Source organism: Scomber japonicus, chromosome 12 (assembly GCF_027409825.1).
Source record: "Scomber japonicus isolate fScoJap1 chromosome 12, fScoJap1.pri, whole genome shotgun sequence".
In the NCBI taxonomy this organism is placed as follows: Eukaryota; Metazoa; Chordata; class Actinopteri; order Scombriformes; family Scombridae; genus Scomber; species Scomber japonicus.
In genome coordinates, this window is record NC_070589.1 from 15,759,050 (window position 1) to 15,775,949 (window position 16,900).

Below are 16,900 nucleotides of genomic sequence, written 5' to 3' on the forward strand. Positions count from 1 at the left end.
CGTTTACATCTCATATCTTGTTTATTGTTTGGTTTTATCTCAAACAACAGCAACAAATAGCCATCAAAATGAAATGTCATGAACAACAAAATAACTAAAAAGCAACTATGAAGTGTCTCACCGAGCTTCTACCACTCACCAGTCTGAGCTGCTTCTCCCAGCACCTTGTCAGTGGAGCAATTGTCGTTGGAGGCGACGATCCACACACTGAGGTGTTCTCCACATGGCACACCAGTCACCGCACAGCTGTTGGAGGAGGAGGTGCAGTTGTAGGTTTCTCCAGTGTTACCCTGAGCTTCAACAGTGTAGGAAAGAGCTCCAGCAGCAGAGTCCCAGGTTGTGACCAACATGTCAGAGTGACACTCGGCTGCTGTCTTTACATTTGTTGGTAGACAGGGAGCTGGAGGAATAAAGAATCAGGTAGTAAGATACTTTTATATTCTTCTCACAAGTAGAAATTGGATAGATGCCACATTTATATATATGTAAATACATATAAATATTACATATACATTTAAACTAACAGATTTTCTTGAAACTGTTGAACTTCTTAGAGTTCATAATTATACCAACACCAACCTTGTGTTTAACCCTGCAAGGAGACATCCCACCATTAAAGAGAACAACTTAACAATGTCTACTACACCATGGGACTGTCCAAAATCTGTACTTTTCAATTTTATAAAAAACGTCAATAATATTTTTACAACTATTTAATTTTTTGCCTTAAAATGTGTAAACAAATCAAACTAAATCCTTCTCACCAGTCCGGACGAACTCAGGTTGAGTGACTTCACTGTTACAATCAGAGCTGACAGCGTACACAGAGTACTTGTAAAACTGACCGCAGCCCGTATTAGTAAAGTAACACATGTTGTCTGGCGTCCTGCATTCAGTCACTTTGCCAGTGTCATCCTGAGCTGTGGCCACATAGTAGAAGGTGTTGTTGGTGGGCTGCCACTTAAACACGATCACATTGCTGGAGCAGTCGTGGATGGTCTGAGAGTTGGCAGGAGCACAGGGGACTGGAGAAATGAGATAGTGAATTAGAGAATTACAGCACAATAAATAGTGAGTAGCACGAAACATTCAAACTCTGTCTAAATGAGGAGAAAAAAGCATGCATTGCATAATATTAGCTTTAAAGTCTAAAAAGTCCACAACTAGCATCTGAGCAATCTGACATTTGACTTCTTTGTCATTTGCCTCTTTGTTTGCATTCATAGAAGTAAACAGACTCTAGATCTTACTTGGGTGGACTGTGTGTGTGTGTGTGTGTGTGTGTCTCCTTCTCCTTTTCACTTTCCAGACTGATATGATAGCTGACCTTTTGAGATAACTCACTGACTTCAATAGACTGTAAAGAACTTTAGATTAGCTGGTGTTGGGTGGCTGTTCTTGGTTGCAAATGAGAGGGTGTGTTTCACCTCCCAGCATGAGAAAAGAGCATCGAACACAATGGGAGGAACCTAAACAGCTTCCCAAAGGACAGACTTATGGGGAAGATGTATGATAAGAAGTGTGAGTGTCTGTTACAATGAGAGGTACCTGGGGTAAAATGAGAGGGTTTTGCATGTATGTGGGAAACATACAGGCATGTGATGAGGCACAGAGAAAGGTGAAGGGATTTAAAAAGGTAATGGGCAGACAAATGAAAGGCAGGTTTGTAGTTTGGATATGAGCAGGTGTTCCCCTCACCTGTCTCGAACAAGCTAGAGGCATTGGAGATGCTCTCACAGTCATCAGAAATGGCTGTGACATGGACCTGGTACTTCTCACCACAGTTGAGGCTGGTGATCTGGCAGCTGGTGGAAGCTGATGTACAGTTAAGCGCTGCGCCAGTACCATCTACAGCTGTGGCTCTGTACAAGTTAGCTCCAAAGACCAAATCCCACGTCACTGTCACCATGCCGCTGGCACAGCTGTAGTCCACTGAGATTGACGTCACCGGGTTTATGGCTAGAAAAGGAGTATAAAAAATGTAAATAGATAATATAGTATGCAGGTTTTTTTTACCCAGTTTGTTTTGATAATTGCTTATAAATCAGGTTTTGAACTGATGTTTGAATGATGTTTCAGAAGTCTGCTAATGAAAATGACAGAAAATTACTTCTGTTTGTGGACTCCAGCTGCTAAACATGGGAAATTACAGTGGATAAGCATGTGTCCTGTACCTGTGATTACTTTTGACAGTACTTTTTTATGGCCCAACTCCCAAAGAAGTCTATTCTGATTTCTATTATTGGAGTTTTATAACTGTTTATTGAGAGGAAATTTGACCTCTTTGGCATCTGATTGAGCCCAGATTTAAGTAACATCATGTATGATCACATACTCACATGTGAATCAGTTTGTGGTAAAGATAAGGATTTGAGTTTCTATACTTTTCTACATATTGGTTGATTTTGCAATTATGATGATGATTAATCTGGCAAATATAACAGTGGGAGCCCAAACATCAACATCTAAAGAACACAAATGTTAAATTGAGAATGTATTTAATCAGACAAATCTGTTTTAATGCTCAAATACTCACTAGAGGTCGTGTGTATAACATTCGAGGGCTCCCCAGGCACTAAGAAGATGTTGACTGATGACACTCCCACTGTGTAGGTGGAGCAGGGCTCCAGATTACTGATATCCATGGATGTGGTTGAAGTGTTTCTGATGACTGGGTCATTGCTGGGGTTGTCATTGTCTTTCACACTCACTTGATAAAGCAGGACTTTGCTCACAGGGTTCCATGTTACTCGGGCTGTGCTCTTTCCCGTCGATACAAGAGTCACACCAGTTGGTGGCTGCACCACTTTTAGGAAAAAATACAAGTGTTGATATAAATAGTGTATCTAAATTATGTATTTACAAATCACTTACTAAGCATGGATCCACTCACACATACTTACACCCAAATAGCTTGCATCTTATGTGCACTTACATGTCATTATTGTCCTTATATTACTTCTGGCACCCTGTCCAGCACTATTCGAGGAGTAAACGTAACAGTTGTAAGTTGTAGAGGGAGTCAGGCCGTCCACCTGTCCACTGAGGGATGTGAAGGTCCAGTTGTATTTCTGTGCTGGAACACTAAACAACTTCTCCACATACAAGATGTAGCTGTCTGCCCCAGTCACGCTGGACCACTCAAACTTTATAGACGTACTTGAAATAGCTTTGGAAAAGGTGATCTGAGATGTGGCGGGCACTGCGGAATGTAAGATAAAGCATTTAATATCATCAAAGGGATTCTTCTTATTTATTTAGCTGCATACTAAAAAAATACTTCCCCGTACCTGCAATGGTTTCTTCAGTGTCTGTGCACACAACAGTGTAGAACTCAAAGACCTTTAATGTGACTTGATAGACATGTCCTGGTCTTAATCCCTGAATCAGCCTCTGTGTGCTGGGTGGAGGCTGCATCACCACCACTGGGGCGATACTGGTAGAGTTCACAACTCTCAAGTCCAGCAAATAATATGAAGCTCCTGAGTAGCTGCTCCATTTCACATCTAGTGTTGATGCTGAAGGAGACGTCACTGACACAATATTACATCCTGAAAAAAGAAAGAAAAAAAAGTAAATTTGATATATTTTGTACAGTAAGGAAATGAGCAACAGGTTGTAACCTACTATAAAATACACAATGGGACAATACAGATACGTATTACTAAAGCAAAAGGACATCAATATAAACTTATTAATGAATGCCATCAAGAAGATAGAAGAATATTATGTATTTATAAATCTTATTTTTATATGAAGTAATATATACAATTTTTAAATGAAGTTGATTGAAGATAATTTTATACATGCTTTAAACTTATAGCAACATTAGAATGATTTTGTTTTCATGGTAAATCCCATAAACATACAACTGTTTGTAGCTAAATTCTGAGCATGCCATGGGACATAATAATTGGGGTATAATAATTATTATATTATGTATCAAAATTATCATTAAGTTGATTTTATATGTTCTCCAATTATGATAAAATATGATTAACATGGTTGCAAAATATGTTTTTTTGTCCTCATAATGTCCCATCTCACACTCAATCACTTTCTGAAGATGAACCATATTTAAAACAAATGTAATGGTTGCATTGCTATTTTTTTTGTCTTGGATGTTTGTTATCTGGAGATGGAAACCTCCTCAGCAGTTACTATCATTTTAAATCAAGTATATCTTTAGTCAGTCTGATGGTATCCAAGTTTTCCAGTCCCCAGCAGCGTGTCTCACATATATTTATAAATTACCAGAACATTTTACCACCAGCAGCTACTGTAATATGATTTGCGTTATTTTCTACATTTCCTCAAGTATATTTTTTAAGTTTTTCAATATGGAGTCCATATCAATTTTGATCCGATTTCAAACAATTTCAAACAATTTTGGCACATTTTGATATCACAGTTCTGACAATAGGATCGTACACTGTGTTATGAGCCATAAATCTGTTAGGATGAAACATACAGCTATAAGCTTGTAATCCATTGTACTAATATATGGATTTAAAATATTCAGTGCAAAACATTATCATCTATCCAATAATGAAAAAAAAGAAAAAGAAAAGGTCCCAACAAGTCACTGAAAGTGTTTCTCCTCTCATTAATTGTATAAGAGCATACTCACCTGTAGCCAAAACATGTTGCATCTAAGAAGAAAAAAAAAATGGTTTAATGACAAATTATTGCAAAAGTGATGGTACTATAAAAATAAAGCTAAAAAGAATTTAAAAGAAAGTGTAAGTACCTGTATGACAGCCAATAGGATGACTGATGAATATAACGTCCACATCTTATCCATGATGACTGTCAGAGTTTCAGTGCGTTACTATGTCCATACATATGTCCTGCACGCAGCAGCTCATCTGAAATCTTTACAGGCTGAGCACTAGAGATCAACTTCATGGGAACCAATCAGAACATCCTAAATGAGGACAAGTAAATGCCTGTGGGTGCCCTGTCATCATGAGAGAGAAACAAAGAAAAAGTCCACCACCACATCCTTACACTCAATGTTCCAGGAATATTTAGCTTATATTACAACTCATAAATGTGGACTTTATATCTGTCTTAGAGCAACTTAGCTTTGAAAACATGAACTGCAATACTCATCATAAAAAGTGATTTTTCTCTTAATATCTATATTTTTTTGATAATGCAGACCACATATAGAAAACAGGCTTTTCCTGCTGTAACATAATATGATCTCTTTTGTATAACATACTGAGGGACTGAGAAGTGACCCAAAATCCCCTGCCACATCCTTCCTGGAACTACTTAATTTATCTTGAAAATGCTCCATCATTAGGCAGAATTGTATAATAGTTGACCTCTTAAGTCTTATTTAGGTTAGCAAAAAGTTGTATACAAAAATGTGTCTTGGGTTACATGGTTTCTTTTTTACTTAACTTTTTACCAGGAAAGTCTCACTGAAATTAAAAAGACTTAAACAATATTACACAAATAGAGCAAAATATAGAAGATCACAAATCAGCACCACAGATTTATTAAATCACCAATATGAATCACAGTGCCACATGTTCAGGTGCTAAAATACCAGCATCTGTTTAGTTTCCATTTGAAAAGGTTTACAAAGAATAGAAACCATTCATACTTGTTTAAAGGTTATCCATCTACCTAAGTAAGGTGGTACTAAACCAAAAATGGCATTATGACTATATGTATGTCCAGTTAGAAGTAAGGTCTTTGCAAGTGATAAACGATGGTGAATATAAGATGTCTTGCTAGATATATGTAAATGTCCCTTTAATCCTGACTGTTGGTCTGTATTATACAATTAAGAGCTTGTTGTTCTTGATGTCACAGAGCTAAAGTATGAAGTAAAGTAGGGTTCAGGGAATCATACTTTGGGAAATATAAACTTATTAAGGAGGATAATTTATTTTCAATATAATTCCATCCATAAGTAACACAATGAAAGTATGAATATTTTGGGTTTCATACACTTTCTAGAGTAAAGCATCTATAGCAAATATCTTATCAGATGGACCCTGGGACAATTCTAATCAAATGGAGGTCCATTTAGGGTTTCTTGATGTGGAAAAGTTTGAGAACCACTGTTTTATTGGTATAATGTTTAGTTTGTTTTGCACTTGACTTGTTGTCTCAATCTCTTTAATAAATGCCATTTTGACATTTTAGTTCAAATTTAATTGATCAATGGAGTTTAATTTCTTGATAAGAAATAAATCTGTTTACATACTTCATGTGACCCAGGATGTCGTAACTACAAATAATAATGAACTCGGAACTTTAAGAACAGCTAACATGTGTGACTACAGGGATTTCCTGTTCATAATATGCAAAGCATCCCAATGTTAAGCTCTGTGAACTCTGCTGAAGGTGTTACATAAATGAATATGATAGCTTGTTGTGTGTTGCAAGCGTTGACAAAAGGTTCACACCTCTGACTCCTCTACCCGGCTACTCGTGTTCATCTTAAGCATGACGTCCCTTTGTGAGAAGCCTGGAATTCAGCTTGGACACCATCACACTGAAAAGTATCCACCTAGCTAAGTATCGAGTAGCTTGTGTCCAAACGCTCTTGAATACGAGCACGTTTAGTTGATTCAGCCCTGTAATTGTTTTTGAAAGTGCACCCCTGGGATTTTGGCGCCACCATGCTGGTTTTGTCAGGAAATAACCTGAATCAGAATCAACTTTAATGTCTAACTTACTGACATAGCTGCTAGTTATTGATATAAATGTGAATCAATTCCTTCTGAAATAAATGTAAAGGTACTTAAGTAATTAAAGTTACAGACTGAGTGGTGAAGGGGTGAAAATAATTTGCCTACCAGATTTAATACTTAGTAAACACAACTGGTATATTTACAGATGGGAAGCTGGTGAGGGATCACATCATTGCTACTGGCAAATGTAAATTTACTGACAATGCTCCACTGATTATGCTTTAACAGTACAGTATCTGGTAATGTCTTTGAATTGATTGGCAGCAACAGTGTTTCAATACCTGTGGTACACTGATTTGGTCAAATTGCAGACATGACATTTTGGAGGTAATGTTAGAGTTAGGGTTTCTGGGTATTGTAAGCCCATGGAGTACAGGTTTTTGTACTCTAATAATTACAACCTTTATGTTCTGAGAGTAAACCTCACATAAGGTTTATAAATCTTCAGTTCCTCTGTTTGTATGTATTCTAGTGTAATACTACAGTTCAGCTTTTATCTTCTACTTTAAAGTGGCCTTTATTAACTAATCAACCGAATGGACCAACACCATTCATCATCCACCCCTGCAATGTAAAACATACGTGCAATAAGCTCAGGCAGAGATTCTTGGGTCAGTTATACAACTTTTAAGGCCAGTGAAAGTCAGGAGATCCATATTCCATAGCAGGTTTTCTGTGTAAGTGAGACCTCCTTTACAAAACCTCTCTGACTTATTGCTGGATTATTTTGGAGGACTGAATATAGCTCATGTGTCACACTGGGACAGAACATCTCTACATCATAATGAAGACCCACACAAGATGATGACAGCACACATTGTCGTAATGCAAAAACAATGTTTGTTTATTGTTGTCGTCTGTCAGCGGGAGGAAAACAAATCCAATGAAAGCGGAGGTAACATTGAATCTATCTCCAGCAATCTGATCAGACGTATCATCCACAGGACTTGCCGTACATGACTCCAGGCTGACGAGATGGATACTCACTGCCCCACTTTAACCACCCGGGCAGTTTTACAACCCAGAGACCTAACGCAGCCGTGTGGAGGTCTCCTACTTTGAGAAGTCCTACAATCTTATATCAAAATAATTATTGCCATTATTGCTATGTTTATGTGGGGCTGTACTGTAAAGTTTCAATTTCTGCTTTTTCTTAAGTTTTACCAGATATCATTACATGTTGAAATTATATAGTCATCAACTCATGAAAGAGCAACTGCAGTGATTAAACATGAGCAATTAGACAGCAAAAAGTAAAATCAAATGCAGCCTAATATGTAGAGTATTTTCAAATACACATGATAAATGTCATTAACGGTGTAGTCTATTTTTTTCCCAAAGCCCTCTTTACTGCTTTATTTGTGCTCTCATTTAGTGTTTCAGCTTGTTGTTTTTTCATATTTATTTGTCAGACTCTATATAGATCATCTTGAAGACAACAGTAACAGCATAGCAGAGATATTCCTAAACAATAGTGATATTTCATCTGGGTATAATGGATCTTCACAGTTGCCGTTGGTGTAAACACAGTAGCCATGTTGGGAGGTTGTTTTTGCGGGTGGGGGACGTTTCACTGTAGGGCAAGAGAAAATAAGTTAGAGAGAAAGATAATCAACCTGCAATTGGTGGAAAACTGGATATTACAATTATTTCATCAGGTTTCAGCACTGATGAGTGGTTGTTTCGTGAAAAATAAATCATCATATTCTTTGTGAAATTTTAGATGCATAAAGCTGAATACAGCTTTGTCATACTTAGTCCGTAGCTATTAAATATCTATCATCTTACAGCCGCTTATCACAGACACAATAAGATGCCTGAATCACGTTCCTGCAGCTGCTCTCCATCTTCATTTCCCTGAGTCACGTTCCTCTCATTCTTCTCTCCATGTTTTACAGGAAGACATGAATCCTCAAGAGGTAAAGACAGATAGATATCAGTCTCAGCTATGCTTCCCTATATGTTCTCTCTGCGTCTCTCTTGTTCTATTCAAACACTCACATCTATTGTTACCTGTAGGCACAGTCAATTAATGGACGCATGTGATGTCACAGGATACGCCTGAAACTGTGAAGTAGTACAATAGACACCTCTTGAGAAAGCGGCCTTTTATCAATATCTTTCACACATGTTCACAATCAGCACACGTAAATGTAAAGGAGAGCACGTTGCTTGTCTCAGGTTGTTACATAACTTGGCTTCCATGTGCTCTGAAGACAATGTTCTTATCTTGCCTTGAAAAACAAGAACTCACCACATTTAACGCACGCTTCGTCTTCCACGAGAGATCACTTCAGAAAGAGAGAGATGAGATTTCAGTGCAGTAGCAGTAAACAGGTTATAACTTTATTTGTGTTTGAAACATTCCACATTTTGGCTTGTTAGCTTTTCAGTCTGAGCGTTACATAGGAAGATAGGTTAGGATTGTACACTAAATATTTAACTGGAACCGCAGTGGCCAATTAGTTTAGCTTAACAGGAAGAAACTAGCCTCGGACACAAATGAACACGTTCTAATAATGGATGAATTATAAGACCTAGATACTGGACGAAAAATGGTACCCATTCACTCCTGTAAGAATTGCTCAGATGGCACATACGCCAAAAACATGTTTCTAGCTTCTGGATTTACTTCTGCATTATGTGGCCCACTGAATATGCAGCAGCGTGTTTCCCCGCTGGCCCTGCCCACAGGTTCCTGTTCGGCCCATAGACTTTATATTGTGATGACGTCACATATTTTTAAATTGCTTTTGTCAGTTCAAGGAAAGTTTTACAAATATAAAACCTCCATGGGTCAAAAATTCATAAAAGAAAAGAGTCATAATTGACCTTGTCTGCTGTTTAAGATGTCCTGTCAACAGTTTTACAGGAGTCTGTTTTACAGTGGTGGTCTATGGGGGAAATTATTTTGGGGCCAAAGGGGGGATTTTTTCGCTGCAACACCACAAGTGGCCACTGGGAAAAATTGGCTGATGGTTGAGCAGCAGTGGAGCATCCAGCACTCATAATACATCTATGGTTATATCTCAATTATTTATGTGTGCCTGAATAGGCTGGGTGCAGGTACTTCCTGAAAAAAAATTACTGCGACCAGTCAAGAAATAGTCTGGAACATAACCCCACATAAAACCACAAGTTGGCAGGAAAGTAAATACACTATATATGCCCAAATTTCAAAATGAATTTAACTTCAAAGAAAATGTGAGGTTTACTGTTGAGGATACTTACCCATACCAGCATTACTTCCCGGGCAGGGAACTGAGAATAGAACAAAAATACACACATTTATGCAGCTGTTACCACAAATACAGATTTAAATTCATGATATTAGTCCTGTAGTTCAGTGAAGAGTATAAATCCACTTATGACTCACCTGAGTATGTCCTCGGTTGACAGAAGCTAAGTTTGATCCCGTCCTGTCCCACCGGTGCAGCCACTACTGTGTAGACGTCCCCGCAGGTTTCCTCCTGGATATCACAATATATGCTGCCAGCAGCTGCAATACAGGTGTAGTTGGCTCCCGTCCCGTACAATTCTACTGTATGGTTCTGGATCTGAGGACCCAAAGACCGCCAGTACACCCTCAAGGAGTTGTTGGCCCTGCGATAGAGCTTGACACTTGTTGGACAGCAGGGACCTACAAGAAAATGAGTGGGTGTTGAGTGATTGAAAAATACTTCCAAAGAAATTAGCTTGAAGTAGGGTTTTGTTGCATGTTAATGAAGAAAACTGAAAACTAACTACAGACCTGTATTTAGTAGTAAATAGGTTTTTTGTGTCCAATGTCTAAAGTCAAATACCTCACCCTCAAATAGCCACTTTGTATACATGTAGCATGTATGTATTTGTCCTCACTTGATGAGAATCCATGATATTTGCACTCTGACTTGTGTCCGGTGCTACTGATGGCTTCCAGATGGACGCTGTAGTTAGTGCCACAGGTGATGCATCCCATCAGGCAGTGGGTGTCCAGAGTGTGGCACTTGGCATGTCCACGTGATGACGTCAGTGTGGTGATATAGGAACGAGCTCCACGACCGGCTGACCAGGTCACGTTGGTCATAGCCTGTGTGACCTGGGTCACATTCACAGATGTGGGGCAACAAGGACCTTGAGGAGAGAAATACACTTGGTGTGAGTATTTGTAAAGCTTTCACTTCCATTCATTTGATCACAAGTGATAAACATGTTTAAAATAACCAGGTTAATAGGATTTGATTTCTCTAATATTGACATTTCTGTAACATGAAAAGGAAAACAAACATTGTTTTATTATTATCAGCATTAGCATCTGCTTCCCCAGTTTTTAGCTGGGAGCTGCATGTTTTCATACTTTTTGCTGGTTTCATTTTATTCTCTATCTATTACAACAGGGACAGTAAGAGAGGATGTAAAGACCCTCAGCTTAGTATAATCAAGCACATGAGTTCTGTACATTTATTTCAAGGTTTTTAGGGAGTTTTCCTTACTACACAGATTATACCACTCTGACCAAAGCAAGTCATTTTGTGGTAGTGATGACTAGTCATACTGTCGTACCTGTTTCCAAAGGTTTACTGTATCCAGGTAGACTCCGTCCTACAGCTGTGGTGGCTACTGCCATGACGTCATAGGTTGAACCACAGGGCAGCTGTGTGAGCTCACAGGAGCTGTTTCTTGTATTGCAAGTGTGTTTGTCATAGCGTCCGACGGCAGTGATGGTGTAATTTGTGTTTTGAGTGTTTGGGTTGGTGAAGAGGACTCTGTATGAGGAACTGTCGGACTGTGTCATATTCAGGATCTCCGGGGCGCAAGGAGCTGCAGCAGAACAGACAGGCATCATATCAAAAATACATACAGTGTGCAATTGCAAAGTTAGAAATGATGTTAAACGAATAGATTTATATTTTGGGAAATATTCTTATTTGCTTTCTTCCTGAGAGTAAAATTAGAGGATTGATACACTCTCATAGCAATGGATGAGTTTAGCTTAGCTCAGTGTAAAGATTGGAACCAGGTTGAAACAGCTGGCCTGGCCCTGTTCTAAGACAACAAAATCAGCCTACCAGCACCTCTTAAGCTTACTAATTAATAGATTGTATATTGATTGTTTAATTTTTTGAAAAACAGATGTAATTAAAATCATTCAGGTAATAGAACACAGATGGTGTTGCCTTTAGAGAGAGCCAGGCTGGCTGTTCCTCCTGTTTCCAGTTATTGTGCTAAGTTAAGCTAAACGGCCGCTGGTAGTAACATTAAATTGAATGGGAATGGTATCAATCTTCTCTAAGTGTATTTCCCAAAATGTCAAACTCTACCTTTACATCAGTGCTGTTCAATATTTCAGGTTTATCAACTCATCTGACAGAATCCCCTCCCTCACTTATTGTATGTGTGTGTGTGTGTGTGTGTGTGTGTGTGTGTGTGTGTGTGTGTGTGTGTGTGTATTTGAGATTGGAGAAGCTACTCTACTTAATGTATTTTTGCAATAACCCATCAGCACCTGTCTCATGTGTGTGTGGTGTGCAGGTGCGGTTGCATCCTCGTAACTCGCTGCAGGGTGTGACCACCACAGAATAAGCTGTGTTGCACTGCAGGTCAGACAGTGCACAGACCGGTGCTGTGTCATTACAGTGGATGACATCATTGGTCTGTGTTGCCGTTGTCTCGTACAGCTCTGCCCCTTTGACCGGTGACCATGTGATCTCCAGGGTCTCGGTGGAAACCAGGTTCACGGAAACACCCTGTGGGCAACAAGGAACTAGGGGGATGAAGCAGGGAGGAGAAGTACAGGAATAAATAATTAACACTGGGCAAGGACAGTTTCACATGTTTTGTTGTACATGAAAGTCTGTTGCACTACTGCTGAACCTCATCTTTTAATGTGCACAGATGTGAGCAGCCAACGCCAGTTTGTACAAAGCATTTGACTTGTCATATCAGAAAAGGAACAGGTGTAACTACAATCATGACAACTTTGTTCATGAGTCCTCAATACCAATGAAGTGGTTTTGTGAGATAAGTGGCACATGGAAATGGATAATGGATTACAGCCAATTTTAATGGTATTGATTACACCTGTGCTTTTCCTGCCATGGGATCTCAGAACATCTGCTACTAAAAAGGCCTATTTTTACAACAATGACATGGTGGAGAATACAGCAGAGCTCCGATATCTGAGATTTTTGAGTCAGCTGCCAAAAAGCCTTGCAGTCATGATGTATGATGTCAAAGTCAGGTAACAAACCCAAATGAGCCAGTTATGAAACCAAAATGTAGATTTGGGCGTCTTCCTGCGTTAAACGTCTGCCACAAATGGAGCTTTAGCTGTGAATGTTTCTGTGAACTCACCAAACAATCTCTGCTTAAAGTCCATTACAACATGACAATAGAATAACTGTACGAAGATATAACCCAGATGAAATCTTCTCTGTGACTGGTTTTTCAAGCAACTTTTGTGTCATGGCGATTTGATTCTTAAAGTACATAATCGCCATAATAGCCAAAATTACGCTATGTACTTTAAAGATATCACAGAAAAACATGAATTGGTGATGGTATTTTGGTGCTTTTGGGTGGCTGTCCTACTGGTGGTGTAGTTGCGGACATGTGCGAAAGGGCTGGAGCCAGCCTGGTTGTAGGGGAAGACGGTGGTGAGGTAAGTGTAGCCACACATGCAGAAAAACGGGCAGGTGGTTCCAGTGGTGTTACACGATTTCTCTGTGCCATCGTCCCTCTTTATGAAAGTCATGTAGTACTCCACCAGCGGCACTTCGTCCCACACCACTGAGCAGTTGCCTGCTTTGGGCTCCTCCACCCAGATGTTCTCAGGTGGACATGGGTCTACCAGAAAGAGAAAGGTTCATAAGCAACAAGAGTGAACATTATTTGTTTGAGGCCATTTCGTAAATATGTTTATATATGCTTTCTTGCTGAGATGAGGAGATCTCACTTTTGACATTTCTAAAAGTGTAAATCTATTCCAGAAAGGATTGTGTGTATACAAATAGTCACTGTGTTTGTGTGTAATAGACCCACATGTGATGTAGTCTGCTGATGGCGAGGGGCTGCTGGGTCCAGCTGAATTATAGGCTGTGACAGAGACAGAGTGGTTCTGGCCGCACTCCACAGGAAAGATGCTACAGTAACTAATGCCGCTTGTGGTACAGTTTTGGCTATTAGAGGTCAAGGCCACGTACATCTCCGCTCCCTGCACCTTAGCCCAGTACACAGCGATCCCAAGAGACCGACCCTGAGTCACCTGAATGTGAGTCACATCTGGGCTTGGTGGACCTGAAAATTAAAACAAAAAGAGATGATTAATAAGATCTGTTAGATTCACTTTAACATTCTCTGTCTCAGTTAATTCTTCCTTTTATCAATCATCTTTACGTGTGATCTGGCAGACAGTGAGGTCGTCTCCAGCACGACGCTCAGAGTCCCAGGCTGTGCCCTTGATACAGTATGTTGTCCCTGCCTGGAGGGCATCAAAGGTCACAGTGATGTCAGTGGTGTTCAGTTTGAGGCGGGTGCTGGAGCCCTCTTGGATGATGCAGAGCGTGTAGAAGACAGCATGCTTAACGGGGGACCAAGTCACAAGGATGGTGTCGTTGCTGGGGGAGGTGGTGTTTAACTTGGGTGCCATCACCACTAAAGGATACAAGTAAGGAGTGGTGTTTAAAAAAAAGGAACAACATTTTGAAATGGACAAAAACACAGATTTCTTACTTCTAATCTACCCTGACAACTTTTTTTTCTAAGAGGTGTGAAATGGAATCAAGTTTTCTGTGATTATATTACGTTCAGTTCTCCTTCGGGAAGGGAGACAACCTAGTTCTCATGGTTTCTCTTTTCATATTATGAGAGCATTATATAGCAAAGGGATGGATACAGTTTCCAACCTACTGCGTTGGCAGCAAAAAGTAGAGACTGTGTGACAATGGGCAGTGAAATGACACACCATTATGGCCGGCGGAGTAAGATACCAAACTATTGTCCTACAAGAACAACAGAAAGGCTGTGTTTCACTCTTCAAATGCTGATTAACATCTTGAGTAAACTGCTTCTTATGTGTGGTGTCTGGGCGAGTGAAAGTGAGTTTTAACAATTGTTATTAATTCATTTTCATACATCATACATATCATAATTGGTCATTCAGTTATCATGTTATAATATCATCGAAAATAGATCTTTCATCAGTTTTTGAATTTTCTGTCTTTTAAAAATGCTCTAATACAGTTTGAAGTGTAGTCTCTTTAGGACTCAAGTGAGAGACTTGTCTGCACCTGTCCTGGCCTTGATGGGGTATGAGGGCTGGCTCCGCCCCCCTTTGTTGACGGACATGACACTCAGTTTGTAGCCAGTGTAGGGCTGGAGCTGGACGACGGTTCCTGGGGAACCTCTCACTTCTGTCTCAGAGAAGAAATCTCCGGCCTGCGACTCTGCCCTCAAGATGTAGCTGGTTGCCCCGGAAACCTCTGTGAACTCAACAGTGATGCTGTCGCTGTGCTTGGAGTAGGCCTGCTCAATGCTGGGGACTTCAGGGGCTGGAAAACAAGACAGACATAAAGTTAGTTAGATTTAGAGCTTTTTAGGTGCAGTAAGTTAAAGTAGGAGCTCTGTCTCTATCTGTTAATATATTATAAAAGTGGTGCACAAACAAAATAAATAAAGTATCTCAATCTCCTCCATGAGTCAGTTTCCTCCTCAACTGCCCTCAGTACTGTTACTGACCTGTTGTCTCCTCAGTTGCTGCACTGCTGAGGACATTGAGAGCATTGTCCATGGCCTCTAACTGCATGGTGTACACCGTGTTTGGTGACAGGGAGTTGACTGAGCCCATCACAGAGTTACCACTGAACTGAGCAAAGACTGGCCGCTCCGGAGAGTTCTTGGGTGTTGCTGTGATCTTGTATGAGCTAGCACCGGTATGTCCACTCCACTGCACTGTCATACTCTTTGATGTGACGGTAAACACTGACAGAGTGATGTCTGAAGGAGATAATATAATAATGTTCAGATACATTCATGAAGCATGATTACAGGTTAAAAAGGGTCATATTATCATATTATCTTCACATGAACATTTAAATATATTTTTGCACTGAAGGAGGACTGTGAATTTTGTCCCCCATCACTTCTAAGCAATGTGTTTTATTTTAGGGATTTCTTAATGGTTAGTATAAGAAGTAGGAATGATTACAGCAAGAAAATGTGTCAGTGTTCATATGGGCACCTGATCCTGTCCTTTAATCAAATTTAGGAAGTTTGCATTTTAAGTTTCAGTATAATACATCAAGGCAAAAAGAGGCTTATTTACCATTTGTAGCAATGCATATCTGAAAATGACAAAACATGTCAGGTTAGTGAATGAAACAAGGAAATGACTTGATGATAAATGACAGGAAACACAGCATTTTCAAGACAAGGACATCATTCCAAGGGTAGCAAGCGATTGGTATTTCACATTATATCCTGAGGCAAATTATCTCCTGTATCATATTCTCGGAGCATGAGAGGCAGCAGGCTGCACATTACCTTCACTCAACACAGATTTCAGGACTTTCAGTGCAGGTATTTCTTTCAGGTCGGAATGAATTTGTCTATTGAGCTAAGGTTGGGCATGCCACACACACTTGTTGAAAGCACTGACACTCAAAAGAGCTTGTGTTCATGTGTTTGAAAAGTCGTCCCTCTGTACACTATTATTCATTATAAAACATGAATGAGATCAAAGATTGGAAAACATGTCAACTACTGCACATTCTATAAAAATATTCTTCTTATTTTTGGTCAAATATTTTGGAGAAAATCAGTGTTAAAAAAAGGAAATGATTATCCCTTACCTCTGTGAAGGCCAATAAAAGCAAAAGTTTTTGCATCTTTAACTGTGTTGTCCACATGCCTTCAGTGTTTTGATGCAGAGCCACTGCCTGGAGGCGAGATGTATGATGCTGTTTCTCAAAATGACTTCAGGGGAGCAGCTCAAGCTTAAATTGGACTTCTCTCTCTCTCTCTCTCTCTCTCTCTCTCTTAGATGAACCGACAGGTCCTTTATTGTTTCAGCAAATACCAAAGAGCCCAGAGGCTGTAACTCCTCCCCTCAGGGGTGTTTGGGTGGCCTATCAGAGCCAGAGGAGGAAGCTCACCTTTGTTAGATGAGGATGTAGATTGAAAAAAAATAATTCAACATTGCAATCATG

At 39.7% G+C, this 16,900-nt stretch overlaps 1 protein-coding gene across 1 annotated transcript; it reads right to left on the reverse strand.

The window, feature by feature from the left end:
• Window positions 1-8,975: 8,975 nt before the first annotated feature.
• fndc7a (fibronectin type III domain containing 7a) lies at window positions 8,976-16,579 on the reverse strand. The gene is made up of 13 exons (XM_053330702.1): window positions 16,544-16,579; window positions 16,018-16,036; window positions 15,432-15,689; window positions 14,984-15,244; window positions 14,091-14,348; window positions 13,737-13,991; window positions 13,287-13,541; window positions 12,202-12,459; window positions 11,259-11,516; window positions 10,575-10,829; window positions 10,093-10,356; window positions 9,948-9,977; window positions 8,976-9,007 (listed from the first exon to the last, which is right to left on the reverse strand). The coding sequence occupies exons 1-13, from the start codon at window positions 16,577-16,579 to the stop codon at window positions 8,976-8,978; spliced, it is 2,439 nt and encodes an 812-aa protein (XP_053186677.1).
• Between the last annotated feature and the right edge of the window lie 321 nt (window positions 16,580-16,900).

What these genes read in the sequence shown, in the direction of transcription:
- fndc7a (XM_053330702.1), bottom strand. Translation starts at nt 16,579, where the DNA reads ATGCAAAAACTTTTGCTTTTATTGGCCTTCACAGAG. An exon ending in ACCACACACACATGAGACAG is followed by an intron (nt 11,517 to 12,201) that starts GTGCTGATGGGT and finishes GTTCTGCTGCAG; the next exon opens with CTCCTTGCGCCCCGGAGATC. An exon ending in GGGAAGTAATGCTGGTATGG is followed by an intron (nt 9,008 to 9,947) that starts GTAAGTATCCTC and finishes CTCTTTCTGAAG; the next exon opens with TGATCTCTCGTGGAAGACGA.